Consider the following 15071-nt stretch of genomic DNA (forward strand, 5'->3'; position numbering starts at 1 on the left):
TTTTGTCGTGTTATGACGAAAGATAAAGAGATTTGTAACACAATATTAAATATTAAAACAATATATATGCACAAAGTTTTTGTAAAAACAGTTACGAAAGATGATTGAATTTGAACTTTTTTCCGACTACCCACAACTTAACTTGAGCTGTCATCGGACGTCAAGTATGTCAAGTGACATTAGGATTGCCAGTTTGCAAAATGGTGGGAAATTTTAAATTATATTTTGATTAAATAAAAATTGAGATGACTAAACGAACAGCTATAATATTTCAAAAAAAGGCAGCTGGTGCCAGTGATTAATGATAATAAAATTATTTAAAAAAAAAATTAAGATATTGGAAAGAAAAATGGAATACTTCGAAAAGTATAAGAAAAAAGGAATCTTGTTTTTGGAATAAGAAACTCAGAAAATATTCCATTTAGTGTAGTGCACTATCAAATCAGGATTAAATATCGCTTTGGAACTAAACAATGTGTAAACGATGATTTTGTTGTTTCCATTACAAATACTTGGAACTTAAAACAGGTTATTGATAATTGTATTTTCAGACAAACGAAAAATAAACCGACTATTTGACTATTTTTTCGTCGATCTACGTTGTATTACTTGTAGATTTAATTGAAGTCGGTTTTTTTTTCGTTTGCGAGCAAACACAATTATTTATCAATAAGATAAAATCTGTAAAATAAGATATAATATGTGGTAAAATTTGCTTTAAATCTCATGAAAATACTTTGTGTTTCATGCATATTATTTATTATATTATAAGCTATTATTTTAGTATTTTAAGTTTTTATTTATTTTTATGTATTCAGTTTATTTTTTTTATTTATTTGCATTGTTAGCATGATATAATTAATGAAAGGGACTATGTGATTGTGTTTTTATTATCTTTTTATTTTTATTTTCAAGTAGATGTAGTGCCTATTACTTAATCTGTGGAAGTACACTAATTTTATGGCCTTGCATAGCGCCAGCAGAAATGCATCATATTAAATTAACCGACATCGACATTTATCAACATACATCACAGCACTATAGTGGTCTATGGTTACTCATTCCGACATATTTGTTTACAATATAAGACTTATTTTTGGATGTAGTTTAGTGTGTGTAATGTTTTTTTTTAATTAATTTAATATATTTTTATACATAATTTTAAAAAATCATTAGCATTCTGCACTCCTCAGTATAAACTATAAATGTGCAAAATTTCATATTCCTCCGTCAGGGGTACAAAGTTTTTGCTACACGTATTAATATATAGATAAGTCGGACAAACTCACATCATATCCGTAGCGTGGGGATCCTTGCTGGCAGCATAGAAGCGGGCGGTGCGACGCGGTCGCTTTATTTTCCCGCTTGTGTCTTGAGTTTGTTCTATCTGCTGGGAAATAAAGTATAACTATTAGTATTATAGTCTGTTCAACGAGAAGAGATACCAAATGCAAACAAAGCCCATCATTTTTTCGTAGCGACGACGGAACAAACAAAATGTAGTCTATCTCTTTCTGTCTTGTCTGTTTGCTATCTGCTGCACGTCTCTCTGCAAGGTCGAATGATATTTTAACTGGCCTTGAAAACAATCGGACCGCGTACGGCCCTTTGAATTTGTATTATTTATTTTTAATTCATTTCGTGTCCTGAAACGCTCGGGTGATTTTTATATTTCGATAATTATTATTTAAGAAGTATCAAATCTTATACAAATAATTGTATTTAATTAATTATATTAAATTAAGTAATTATCAAAATATAAATATATTTTACATTTTAAAAATTTGTGTAAATAAAAAAAGGTTACAAAACCCTGCATAGTTGAATGACCTCGCATTTGGTTTGTTTACATTTGGTATCTCGGCTCGTTGAACGCACTATAGTTCAGTGATTTTTGTACGTTTGTGTGATCGTGAAGCTACGCCTCGAACTGCTCGCGCGAGATCAGCGACACGGTGCGGTGCTGGGGGGCTCTGATACATGTGCAGTGGGGGGGTCGTACCGGGCGCGGCGGCGGCGGCGGCGGCTCGCTGGGGTTGCGGTGGCGCTCGGCGGGCGCGGCCGCCTCGAACTGCTCGCGCGAGATCAGCGACACGGTGCGGTGCTGGGGGGCTCTGATACATGTGCAGTGGGGGGGTCGTACCGGGCGCGGCGGCGGCGGCGGCGGCTCGCTGGGGTTGCGGTGGCGCTCGGCGGGCGCGGCCGCCTCGAACTGCTCGCGCGAGATCAGCGACACGGTGCGGTGCTGGGGGGCTCTGATACATGTGCAGTGGGGGGGTCGTACCGGGCGCGGCGGCGGCGGCGGCGGCTCGCTGGGGTTGCGGTGGCGCTCGGCGGGCGCGGCCGCCTCGAACTGCTCGCGCGAGATCAGCGACACGGTGCGGTGCTGGGGGGCTCTGATACATGTGCAGTGGGGGGGTCGTACCGGGCGCGGCGGCGGCGGCGGCGGCGGCTCGCTGGGGTTGCGGTGGCGCTCGGCGGGCGCGGCCGCCTCGAACTGCTCGCGCGAGATCAGCGACACGGTGCGGTGCTGGGGGGCTCTGATACATGTGCAGTGGGGGGGTCGTACCGGGCGCGGCGGCGGCGGCGGCGGCTCGCTGGGGTTGCGGTGGCGCTCGGCGGGCGCGGCCGCCTCGAACTGCTCGCGCGAGATCAGCGACACGGTGCGGTGCTGGGGGGCTCTGATACATGTGCAGTGGGGGGGTCGTACCGGGCGCGGCGGCGGCGGCGGCGGCTCGCTGGGGTTGCGGTGGCGCTCGGCGGGCGCGGCCGCCTCGAACTGCTCGCGCGAGATCAGCGACACGGTGCGGTGCTGGGGGGCTCTGATACATGTGCAGTGGGGGGGTCGTACCGGGCGCGGCGGCGGCGGCGGCGGCTCGCTGGGGTTGCGGTGGCGCTCGGCGGGCGCGGCCGCCTCGAACTGCTCGCGCGAGATCAGCGACACGGTGCGGTACTGCGACGCGCCGTGCGACTGTGGGCAGGGCTAAATGTATCATCTGTGGCTCGTGGGCTTTATTAAACACGTGATCGTTTTAAATGATATCGAGACTATTTCGTTGTTATTGCACATTTTTATTTTCTTGAATGTAGTGTGTGGTCTAAACCATACTCTTTTTTTTTAATAATTTTTATTTTATTTTTTCGAGCAAAGCTCTGTAAACTTATATGTATCGATAAATATAAATGAATAAATGTCGGGGCGTTAAAAAATATCTTTAAAATCGTGTAATTTAAAAAAGTAATAAAAAATATATATACTCACAGATGAAAACTCATTCCACAGATCCTCTTCGTAACGTCTGAGACCATCCGTGATCACCTGCGACAAATATTTATAACATTACATTTTCCCCTCAGTCTCGATATACATAATAATAAATTTGACGTGTATATATTTATATACAAATTTCGTGTCACGATGTATGTGGGCGATAAACTCCGAAAATACAGAACCAATTTTCATCAAATTTTGTAAGCATCTGTGATTTGGTCCAACTTGGGAGATAGGGTACTTTTTATCTTAATCCGACCCGATAGGTGGCGCTGCTATTGGTATGTAACTCCAAAAACACAACCAATTTTTATCAAATTTTGCAAGCATCTGTAATTTGGTCCAACTATGGAGATAGGGTAGTTTTTGTCTCAAATTGACCCAGTAGGTGGCGTTGCTATCGGTATGTAAGCAATCAAATTTTGTAGCTGTTTTCCGGGCACGACAACGTCTGCCGGGTCCACTAGTATAATTATAAATCTCTATAAAAATAAAAGAAACACAAACTTAATAGGATGAAAGAAAAAAGGAATTTATTAAAGATTGAAAAAATTCAACAAGATAGACCATATAAAACACATTCTTATAGAGGTAAAGACATAGTAGAAAATATTTTGCCCAAAATTTAGTACAGCCCGACCGTAAGTAACTCGACCTTACAGAAGATCACAGCTAAATAATACTCAGAAGTATTATCAAGTACTGTTGCGTTTCTATGAGGCAGAAAGCTCTAGAAAAAGTTCAGAGATAGTGTCGCAACGTGCTCGCAATGATCTTGATACTATCAAGTGGTCATATCGCATTATTATTTAGCATAAATCTTCTGTAAGGTTGAGATAACTCCAAATCGGACTCTTCACGATTTTGAGCAAGTTATTTCCCGTTGCGCTAAATATCAAATTTACAGTGTATTTTAGTAAGTGTAACCTACCTGCTCTAAATCCTGAGTGATCTTGACCCTCGTGGCCCAATCGCCCTGTCGGTCGTGTCCGTCGTGTTTCGGTTGCCGGGCCGATGTCTGCGTGACGATCAATAATCTGCCTATGTCACGGTCGGATAACTCGAGATCTGATTCTTCGTCTGACCTGCTCAGGAGTAAAAACCATTGTTACAGACTCAAAATCAAAAATCACGTTATTCGAGTAGGTTTCGAAAGCACTCTACATATATAATAATCGGTTTAATTAATTATAGTAAAAGTGTCGCTCCCATCGATTAGGAATGTAGATTCTGCAAAGAATCACCAATAAACTCAACAAGGTTGTTACAGACGTCTATAGGCTACGGTAATCGCTTACCATGGGGTGAGCCATGCGCTTGTTTGCCGACCTATTCATATAAAAAAAGTGTGTATGTGCAATTTACATACGTCATAAGTGAAGTCGTAGGAAGGTAGGTTGTTGCGAAATGTTCTATCGACGATGATCACGGTCTCGTGAAAAAGGTCGTAAGAGCCTTGCAAAACGCGTCGCTTACGCGTTTTGAACGGCTATGTATTCTATCTCATTCCCTCCTATACATTTATGTGTTTCTTTCTTTGTCGTGACGCCTTTTCGTTTCATCGAGTTTCAAATCACAACGATTCTTAAGAAATTTCACTTAAAAAAAAAACTAGTAGGTCGTCTATACAAATCTTCAGCTACTACATCAACAAGCTGTCACTTCACACAACAAGCGCACTCACCAGGCGTCAGTGAAGGTGTTGTGGCGGGGAGGGGGCAGATCCAACTCCTCGTCCAGCTGGAAGTGGAGCTCCTCACGAGGCTCGTCCTCTGGAGGGGGAGGGGGACGCTCACGGGAACCCGCTTTTGCGCGACGTTTCACCTGAAATATGAAGCGAGAGTTATAGCATTCAGCCTGTAACATCCCACCGCTGGGCATAGACCTCTTTCTCTATATAAGAGAAATGTTGTAGTTTAATCCACCACGATGCTTCACTGCGGGTTGGCGGAGATTAAGATTTTATTTAAATATATTTTTCATTATTATTATTATAGTGTTTAAAATGTGAATACTTAATGTACTGTAAATTGTTTTGTTAAAAGGAGTGAATAAATTATTATTATTATTATTATTATTATTATTATTATTATTATTATTATTATTATTTCTCCTTTTAGGTTTTTTGTTATAATTTTATCCAGGTCTCTTTATAATTACCTCTGTCCAAACATCAGGATCGACCTTCTCCGCGCTTGCTTGATCGTCTTGACTGTTTGTTTTTTCTGTGTTCGGTTCCTCTGTTAATAAAATAAAAAAAAATATGTAAATATACATACATAACTGTATTTCAAATATTGATAGCAAATACCTTCTTACAAAGATATCTGTATAAAGAAATAAAATGGTTGAAGATGATCCTCAATTTATAATGAGGATTTGTTATACTGGTTGCTAATAGGGCTATCTGTCGTATAGCAATATCCAGTAGATAAAGTACAAGAAATATTTTTTTGTTTTACTATTAAAAGTAAACCTATTAACTATAAATTTTAGTTGAAAGCAGAACAACCCAAAAGGACTGTTTTACCCCCTATAAGTATATCAGTTACTTATCAACCACTAGTTACAGTCTCTTAGTTATAGTATATCTCAAACTGAATGTATGTACTATTAGTTCATATTTGCGTGGACAATTGCATAAATTGCACAAAAAATTTTGCTCAATTAAACGCAAATAAACAATGTCCTTTGTTTGAGACTATACTACTTAGATGACTAGAACAATTGGTTTCAACGCTAGGAGCCTGTTTCACCACTTGTGAATAATGCTATATGACGAATGACGATATCAGACAGTTAAAAGTTTTTGATAAATTACTTTTTTTTGCTTTTATTTAATCTTTCTTATAATATATATAAATATATCAATTTTAAAGCAGATATTTTATAATAATTGAGCTGAAATTTTGTATACAAGTTCAATTTGGATGACAATGCATTGTTACCTTTGTGATGTCATTCTAAATTCAACATGGCGACTTATCCAAGATGGCGGACTAGTTATTTTTAATGCACTTCTACAATATGAGTATCAAATGAAAGGGTTTGCTAAGAATAATTCGAATAAAGTGACGTCAGTCTAAATCCAATATGGCAGACTATTTTATGCGTAACAATTAGTAAAGCCACAATAATAGTTTTTGTTTAAATAATTAAGTTCAAATACGGGTGAAATTGAATAATCCTTATCCATTTAAATGATTTGGTAATTTAGGCTGATTATGTATGTGTAAATTCCACTTTAAATGATTCCGAATGAACATTCTATAAGAAAAGTGACACATTTTGAATAAACTGTACTACGCTGTCTAATAATAAAAACAAATTAAAATATTCCCGTAAATCAATCGATTTTAAATTTGTAACTACTTGCAACAATAGTGCGTTGAATGAAATGAACAGACTGAGAAACGTGTCCAGCGATAACTAAAAAGTCAAAAATAACTTAAAAGTAAAAAACTTTTTTAAAAAACCAGCATTAATTTGAATGCGATAAATTTTACTATCTACTTACTTAAATTCATTACATAATTTATATGATATGAGTTCACGGCATTTTTGGCGCGAGCTTGTGGAGGCGTGTGTCTAGCAGTGGACTGCGATAGACTGAAGTGATGATGATGACGATGAAATAAAAGCTTGTTTTTTTTTAAAGGTTTTTACTATCGAATTCTACTATATTTAAGAGATATTGCTATTCGCATACATTAATCTTAGTTACAGTTTATTAATTAAGGAGTAACAGGTCCTGCTGGTCTATTCTACGTCCCATAAGAGTTATCCACTCCTGATAAAATAGGCCCTAATAAATTAAAGGCGTCTTAATATTACAAGAGTTTTACGTGGTAGGTAAAGGTCAAAATATTTTAGTATTGTGTATTTTAGTATTTTGATAGATTAAATACTGACATCGAAAAGGAAATGTATTGATTATTGTTGATTTAAACAACTACAATAAGATTTTATATATATTATCTATACTCATCTCTTCTTAAGAATCGATTTTTATATAAGGCCCCGATATGAAAAAAAAAATATGAAGAGTAAAATCTACTGAACGAATGACCTCGTAATGTTTTTGTTAACGCCATCTATCGGAACCCAATAGGATTTGCATTATGTTTTCTAATAACCATCGAATAAAGCCGATAGATGGCGTTGTTTGATTCGTTTATTTAACATTTGACTAGTTAGCCTTTTTGTGCCTATTTAGACAGTCGATCTGAAGAAGTAGGCTGCAGTCGTGCGTCAGAGCTGACACACACACACTTTTTTTGTTCGGTTATACTGCGAAAACTACAGAACCGATAGTAATAATACTTATACCGTAAGATCCAGCGTGTTTCGGAGGTTTTAGTATGTGGTATGAATACTTATTTTGTAAAAAATATGGATGGACAGATGTCGCTAGTAGTTGTGGTGGAATCGGCTTGTGATGCTTCTGGTGTTGCAGACCTCTATAAGTTACGTTAATTGCTTACTATCGGGTGAGCTGTACGCTTTTTTGCTGACAATAGTATTTTATATTTTTTAAAGAATATTTTACAAGTATTGATTAATTTTTTACTTGTTATTTTTTTCTAGTTTTTAAAGACTAAGGTTTACTTATCAATATGATCAGTCACAGGATTCAATGAAGCTTTCAAAATGCTTGACGAACATTTTTCATTGTCTCTTTTAGGTAATTTGTTCGAATATTAAAAACAATGTTTGTTTTACTTCAAGTAGGTTATTCAGGTCTAAGCAAAGGTTTTCACTTCCCATATCTCATATATTCCAATATCATACTTTCTTTGTTTTTTAGTCAGATTATATAATAATGACAATTAATGCTTACAATTAGGCCCGTTCAACATTACAGTGCGTGTTACAGTTTCTCGATCCAATCTCCATAAGGTAAAATATTGTGAACAAGAAACAACCAATGGATCATTGCCTGGAGTGTGATTTGATCTGAACTTGACTGATAGGGATAGTATGAATACCAACCATTTTTATGGTCAGGGAGCCAGTGACTTATTTTCATGACCAATTTCTTCCCAGAGGGGGCGGAATAATTGACCAAATTTGTACCTGGCTCCCGAACCATTTCTTGTTTAACAATATTTTACCGGGTCGAGAATAAACTGAGATCAAACACTGTAATGTGGATCGGGCCTTTTGATCAAATCATAGCACTTGGCTATATTACCTAAGTTTGTAGTGTACACCTAATGTTAAAATGTAGCAATTTTAAAGTTGTTGCTTGATTTTTCTGCCAAGTGTTTCGTGTTTTTGGCCTATTTTGAAATAAATGTCTTCACTTCATTACGAATATAAGCTAAAGATTTAGAAATTATTTTAAGTTAAACCTCTTCATAGGCCTCCCCAAGTTCGCGCGAGACATGAGAAGGAGAGGAGGAGAGGGAGGGAGGCCTATGTCCAACAGAGGACTGCGATAATGTCCAGCAGAGGACTGCGATAGGCAGTCGTGAGTGTGAACCTCTTCACCAAGCAGATTGAAAGTATCATAAATATTCAAACTAAGTAGTAGTAGTAATAATAATAATCTTAATTGCACACCATTAAAAGATACAAACATAATTGTGTGTGCTCTCAAACGAAAAAAAACCGACTTCAATTACATCGAAGAGTAATACCACGTAGATCGACGAATAAATAGTCAAGTAACTACGCGTTATCAAAGATTACTCAAAAAGTAGTTATTAGATCTCGATAAAATTTATATGTAACCACATGACAAACATCAGCTTTTGATTAAATTAAAAATTATCAAAATCGGTACACCCAGTAAAAAGTTATTGCGAATTTTCGAGAGTTTCCCTCGATTTCTCTGGGATTCCATCATCAGATCCTGGTTTTCTTATCATGGTACCAAACTAGGGATATCTCCTTTCCAACAAAAAAAGAATTATCAAAATCGGTACATCCAGTAGAAAGTTATGCGGTATAATACAACGTTGGTCGACAAAAAAAGCGTCAAGTAAAAACGCATTATTAGATATAACTCGAAAAGTAGTTGTTAGATCTTAAATAAATTTAAATGGGACCAATTGGCACACACCACCATTCGATTAAAACAAAATTTGTCGAAATCGGTCTACCCGGTCAAAAGTTCTGATGCGACATACATAAAAAAAAAAAATACAGTCGAATTGAGAACCTCCTCCTTTTTTGGAAGTCGGTTAAAAAGTAGTACAATTAGAGGAAGATGTACAAAGGCGGTCTTATCGCTAAAAGAGCGATTTCTTCCAGACAACCTTTGGGTATAGGACAGCGCATAGAAAAGCGGTTGGGAAGTGTACAAATAATTGTTATAGAAATTAGAATAAATTACTAACTAAGGTACTTTGAATAAAAAAAAAAAAAAAAACTAGGCTTAAGGGGTTATAAATAGTGGTTCGAAAAATAAAAATCAGGATTTTTTCCTAGTCTAAGTTTATTAATGTAAAAAAATAATAATAGTAACTCTTCAATGTATTTTATACTTTATTTTTAACAATTTTGAAAGTTGCCATGTTGATCTCCTGAAATCTCTCCCAGTGCATTGCAGTGACCACGACATCACCTGAAATGGAAAAACCAAACGGATTTCGTTAATGTTTTGTACGATCTAATTAATTAATCCCAAGTGAAATGATAATTTTTGACAAAATGGTCTTTTCGTAACTATTCAATCAATTTTTCCCCAAAAATTTCAAACTTAAATTTTTTTTATAAATAAATAATATTCCGCCCAGTAATCGATCAATTAATTAGTGTCATTAGTATGCTATCATACTATATCACAATGACACTAGCTTTTTAAGTATATTTCTAAGTATTAACTACATTAATACTTAATAATTGTGATTGCTCGCAAATAAAAAAAAACCGACTTCAATTACATCGACAAGTAATACAACGTAGGTCGACGAAAAAGTCAAGTAAATGTGCGTTATTAGATATATAACTCGAAAAATACTTGTGAGATCTCAATTGAATTTAAATGAGACCACGACACGCACCACCTTCCAGTTAAAAAACAAAAACATCGAAATCTGTCAAACCCAGTCAAATGTTCTAATTCTAAGGTAACATACATTTAAAAAATAATACAATCGACTTGAGAACCTCCTCCTTTTTCGAAGTCGGTTAAAAATATACTTAGTCTATAATGTTGAAAGTGATCGGTTAAACCATTTTCCAAACCAAAAATGTCGGTAAATGACCTTGAAAATAGATTTTTGAGAGAGAAACGTGTTTAAAATTTCAAAAGTGCTTAATACAGAGTTTAAAAATCAATTTTGCAACTTACATCGATTCTTCTAATCCAGGACCATATCATACACATTCCTCACAGTCGACAGCTCCCTATAACTCCATTGATGTTGTCTATGGACCATTCTTCTTTACGATGTGAACTCGTGCTCAGCGGTCGGAAATCGACATGCGCATTTCATCCTCTCTTACTGCATACGTTTTGTGTCCAAATTAAATCTATTTTCTTCACATGCAACCCGTTTCTTGATTAAATACTCTGTCCAGCCATATACAACTATTTTTACAGTTTTCAAATTTTATAAACTATTTTTCCAAATATTTTCTGTGTCCGTTGTGTAAGAGCTCTCGTTATTTCGTGTAAAACCACCTCTATTCATTGCCGAGACCTGTACAATCGGAAACACTCTCAGCGAAATCTTGTAGATGTATCAATGACAGATTATCAGGCCTGAAATTGGTTGATTCGTTTGGCAGCTACTGCCCGCTGCCAACTTTACCGTGACTTCGGTTTGATGTCGAGGTGCTTTAGTCCGTTAAATAATAATGGACCAGGCAGTAAAAAGACATTTAAAAAAAAATGTATGTTCACAAAAAAAAAAAAAAATGTAGTTTTATCTTGGAGATAGAAAAAGAAAAACTTCACTTTGCAAATTTGATCACATTCGAAGAGAAAATTTATAACAGATAGGAAAAACAAATGAGGCAAGTGCAGACGGTAAGGCCTCTTACTTTCAAACTCTCTGACACATCTTTACATGCTAGCAACTTCTAAAATAATCACCAAATCAACTTGAAATTTTCTGTGTATAAGTATACAAGTATTATTTTTTTATTTAAGTAAATGTATGTACATTACGAAATAAAAGTCAATCAATAGACAAATTAAAAGTGCCCAAGTCACTTGGTTCTACCTCAAGCCCACCTCAAGTACAGTAGGTTTGTATTTTATTTATTTATTATAAATAAGTTATACAAATAAGTTATTTAATATTTTGTAACTGATCATTGTTGATTTGTCTAAAATAACATTCATCACATCATCATCACAGCAGTCTTACTATTAAGTTTTTTAGCTATCGCTGATCAGGTTTCCCAGTCTGGTATGCTCAGTAAGTTTGATAGCCTTACTGCAGGAGAACATAAACTTAGTTCACCAATTTCACAAGTCTGCCATGTTGGATTCAGAGTGACGTCACATAGCTAACCATGTAATGTTAAACGTTATCCAAAGTTAACGTGTGTAAATATTTCAGCTAAATCAGTTGAAGATATATTGCTCCAAAGTTGAGTTACAAGATTCCAAACTAACAAATATAGATCGCAAGTTAAATGAAAGTTTTTAATTTTTTTTTATTTTTATTTACATTTATTTATTTACATTTATTTATTAATATTTTTTTAGATTTTTCAATTTTATGTATTTTTATTTTTTTATATGTTTATTAATTTTTTTATCCTTACATCTAACACGCGCATAAGCGCGTAATCGAGCAAAATTTTTGCTCAATAAAGTGACTGAGAAAGTTTTTTTGCTCAGTTTAGGGTAGGTAAAGAATACTCGTCGCAATTACCGGCGCGTCTCGCCTGGGGAACGAACTCCGGTACGTCGGGGTTGAGGTGGTCGTGAGCTAGGAGCGGCGCCCTACCGGTACGGAACATTCTGTAACAGACAGACGGACAGAGTTACTCTCTGTTTTACGTATATATGAACAGGTGGACATAAACGAAAAGCATTCAATTCAAGTGTTACAACAAAACTTTTTCTTTTAATATTTTTGCATCTGGTATTCATCTTAATAATTAATGCATTTATTGAGCGACAAGCCAAAGCCAGTACTGCGGTGACCAACCCGCCTGGTGCCGCCCAGCGTGGTGACTATGGGCAAAACACATAAGTTCACGTTATTTTTGGCGTAAACTTGTGGAGGCCTATGTCCAGCAGTGGACTGTATAGGCTGTAATGATGAATCAGTTTGTAATTGTATGATAATGTATACATAGTGATTACTCTTAGTGAGTCTAAATAAATAAAGACATTTTTTTTATATTGGGCAGGGGGTATTACCTGGGCAACGGTGGAGGGGGTACCGCTCGCAGGAGACTGGATACTGGGGCGACCAGGGGCCCGCCCATAGTCGCTAAAGGAAAGATGCCCACCATCTGTTTCTTACGACTGTTGACAATACCAAAATGTCAATAATATTTCCAACAGCTCAAGAATACGGGAAACCGGGATGCCTGGCGCGAACTTGGAGAGGCCTATGTCCAGCAGTGGACTGCAATAGGCTGAACTGACTGACAGACTCATGTATGGTATGGTATGGTATGGTTAACACGGGTTGGTTTCCGCAACTCGACGACTTTGCGCCTATTTTGCGTGTGTGGGAGTGATTCGATTCACTCTTGCCACCCAAGCTCCTCCAGAAACTTTAGAAGCTTTTTTGGCTTCTTGAAGATCTCCGGAAGTGTCTCCAGGGTGCCAAGATGTTGTGCACTGACTCATGTAAACAACTTATAAAACATAAGATGCTGTATCGGTCCCGGGTGTTATCTTAGTCATTTGGTAGCGATCAACTCTCAAAGCAGGGAATATATCCGCCATCCCGCAGTAGACCAGCTCTAACACTTCTCCTATATGGAGAAAGAGGCAGATACCCAGCAGTCTTTTACAACATTGTTATATATCGCGCTGTGTGGTTATGGCAGCAAAGAATATAACCAACCCCCTCTCTTCCTGTGGGTGTCGTAAGAGGCGACTAAGGGATAACACAGTATCACTACCATCTCGGAACTTAAAAAGAAACCGATGGCGGGATAACTATCCAACTGCTGGCTCTGAAAACCACAGGCCGAAGACGGGCAGCAGCGTTTATGATGCGACAAAGTGCCCTAAGGTCACAAACCCGCCTGCCCAGCGTGGTGACTATGGGCAAAACAAATGAGTTCGCGCCATTTTTGGCGAGAACTTGTGGAGGTCTATGTCCAGCAGTGGACGGCGAATGTTGATTCTGCGGAGAAGAATCGGCAACAGCACTGGAAGCATCGCAAGCGCATTATAGACCCTACCCCCGACCCTGTCGAGAAGCTTCTCTACCTCACTCACCACAAGAACACAACACTACTTAAGAGAAGTGATATTATTCTGTAATTCTCTGTAAAGTCGAGGTACCCAGTGGTCCTGCTCCAGATTTTGAGCAACATATACTCTACTGTGCCCTAGCCCAATACCAAACTTACGCAGGGTAAATGAGGTAATTAAATGATTAACTTACCGCTTTTCCCCAGGCTTTTCGACCTCAGGCTGAAGAGGAGGGACATCGTTAGTGTCATTTTTTTCATTCAGCGCATTAGTCTCTTCAGACTTCTCTGTTTTGTTTAAATCATTTTCTACATTTTCTTGCCTCTCTGCTTTCTCTTCTGGTTGCGATGGCTCTTGAGTGGCTTTAGGTGTCGGATCCACAGGTTTTGTTTCGACTTCTAGTGGTTGTACCGTTTCTGTGGTTGTCGGTTGACTTTGTGTCTCTTCCGGTTCAATATGGGGTGGTTGTTGCTGTAAAAAGTAAATAATTTATCATTTATTACGGATTATTTTAATTTAAGAATTACAAAGTAAAAAAGAGATTGGTTGATATATTGCTTATAAGACCTTTTTTATACACTTAAATAAAGTAAACAGTCCCAAAAATTTAATTTAATTGAAGTGAAAAACTTACTGCAGTTTCGTGAGCAGGTTCGACCGCCGCTTCCTTAACTTTTTCTACACTCTGTTCAGCTTCTATACTTTGTACATTCTCTTCTGTTTTTTCCTTCTCTACGTCTGCATTATCCTGTTCTACCTTTTTTTCCTCTGACGGTTGCCCGTCGCCTGCACGATTCTCTTCTTGTCTCCCCCTATTTACAACCTCTTCGCTGTTAGCTAGGTCGAGTATCGGCCACTTTGTCGGTTCGAAGGCTGTTCGGACCTGGTGAAAAGAATATAAATGATGTTATTTGGATGTGTAAATTATTTAGCTGAAATAATCAATCTTTTAGTTAAATAATACTGTTTTCAAGCACTCAACAAAAGGAACACAACATTCCTTTTGGTGAGTGAGCTCCTGGGGAGTCATGCAATGCCTCTGGTTGCACGCGTAAGAGGCGACTAAAGAACAACACGGATCCACTACCACCATGGAACTTAAAAATTCGACCGATGGCGGGATAACCATCCAACTGCTGGCTTTGAAATACACAAGCCGAAGACGGACAGCAGCGTCTTCGGTGCGACAAAGCCAGCCCTACGGTCACCAACCCGCCTGCCCAGCATGGTGTCTATGGGCAAAACACATGAGTTCACGCCATATTTGAGTCGAACTTGTGGAAGCCTATGTCCAATAGTGGACTGCGAAAGGGTGATGTGATGATGTGAATATGTAAAATAATTATAACATCTTATACATATGGGAATGACTCCGTTAAAAGTGGTGTATACTTATTACTTGTTCATATTTTTGATATTACAAAAATAGTACGTAATATTTTTTTTTTTGTGGAT

The 15071-nt window shown here is 37.9% G+C and overlaps 1 protein-coding gene across 1 annotated transcript in view; it reads right to left on the minus strand.

Annotated features, from left to right (window-relative positions):
• The window catches only part of LOC123666060 (la-related protein 1B-like), a 112788-nt gene that overhangs the window by 25523 nt on the left and 72194 nt on the right, over positions 1–15071 (minus strand). Inside the window, exons 11-22 of the mRNA XM_045600268.1 lie at positions 14251–14499; positions 13810–14087; positions 12603–12710; positions 12109–12197; positions 9760–9842; positions 5432–5511; positions 5333–5384; positions 4956–5095; positions 4203–4356; positions 3263–3319; positions 2804–2971; positions 1290–1387 (exon numbers count right to left, since the gene is read on the minus strand). Of these exons, the coding sequence (XP_045456224.1) occupies positions 1290–1387; positions 2804–2971; positions 3263–3319; positions 4203–4356; positions 4956–5095; positions 5333–5384; positions 5432–5511; positions 9760–9842; positions 12109–12197; positions 12603–12710; positions 13810–14087; positions 14251–14499 (1556 nt within the window). The remainder of the gene's footprint in view (positions 1–1289; positions 1388–2803; positions 2972–3262; positions 3320–4202; positions 4357–4955; positions 5096–5332; positions 5385–5431; positions 5512–9759; positions 9843–12108; positions 12198–12602; positions 12711–13809; positions 14088–14250; positions 14500–15071) is intronic.

This window comes from Melitaea cinxia, chromosome 25 (assembly GCF_905220565.1).
Source record: "Melitaea cinxia chromosome 25, ilMelCinx1.1, whole genome shotgun sequence".
NCBI lineage: Eukaryota > Metazoa > Arthropoda > Insecta > Lepidoptera > Nymphalidae > Melitaea > Melitaea cinxia.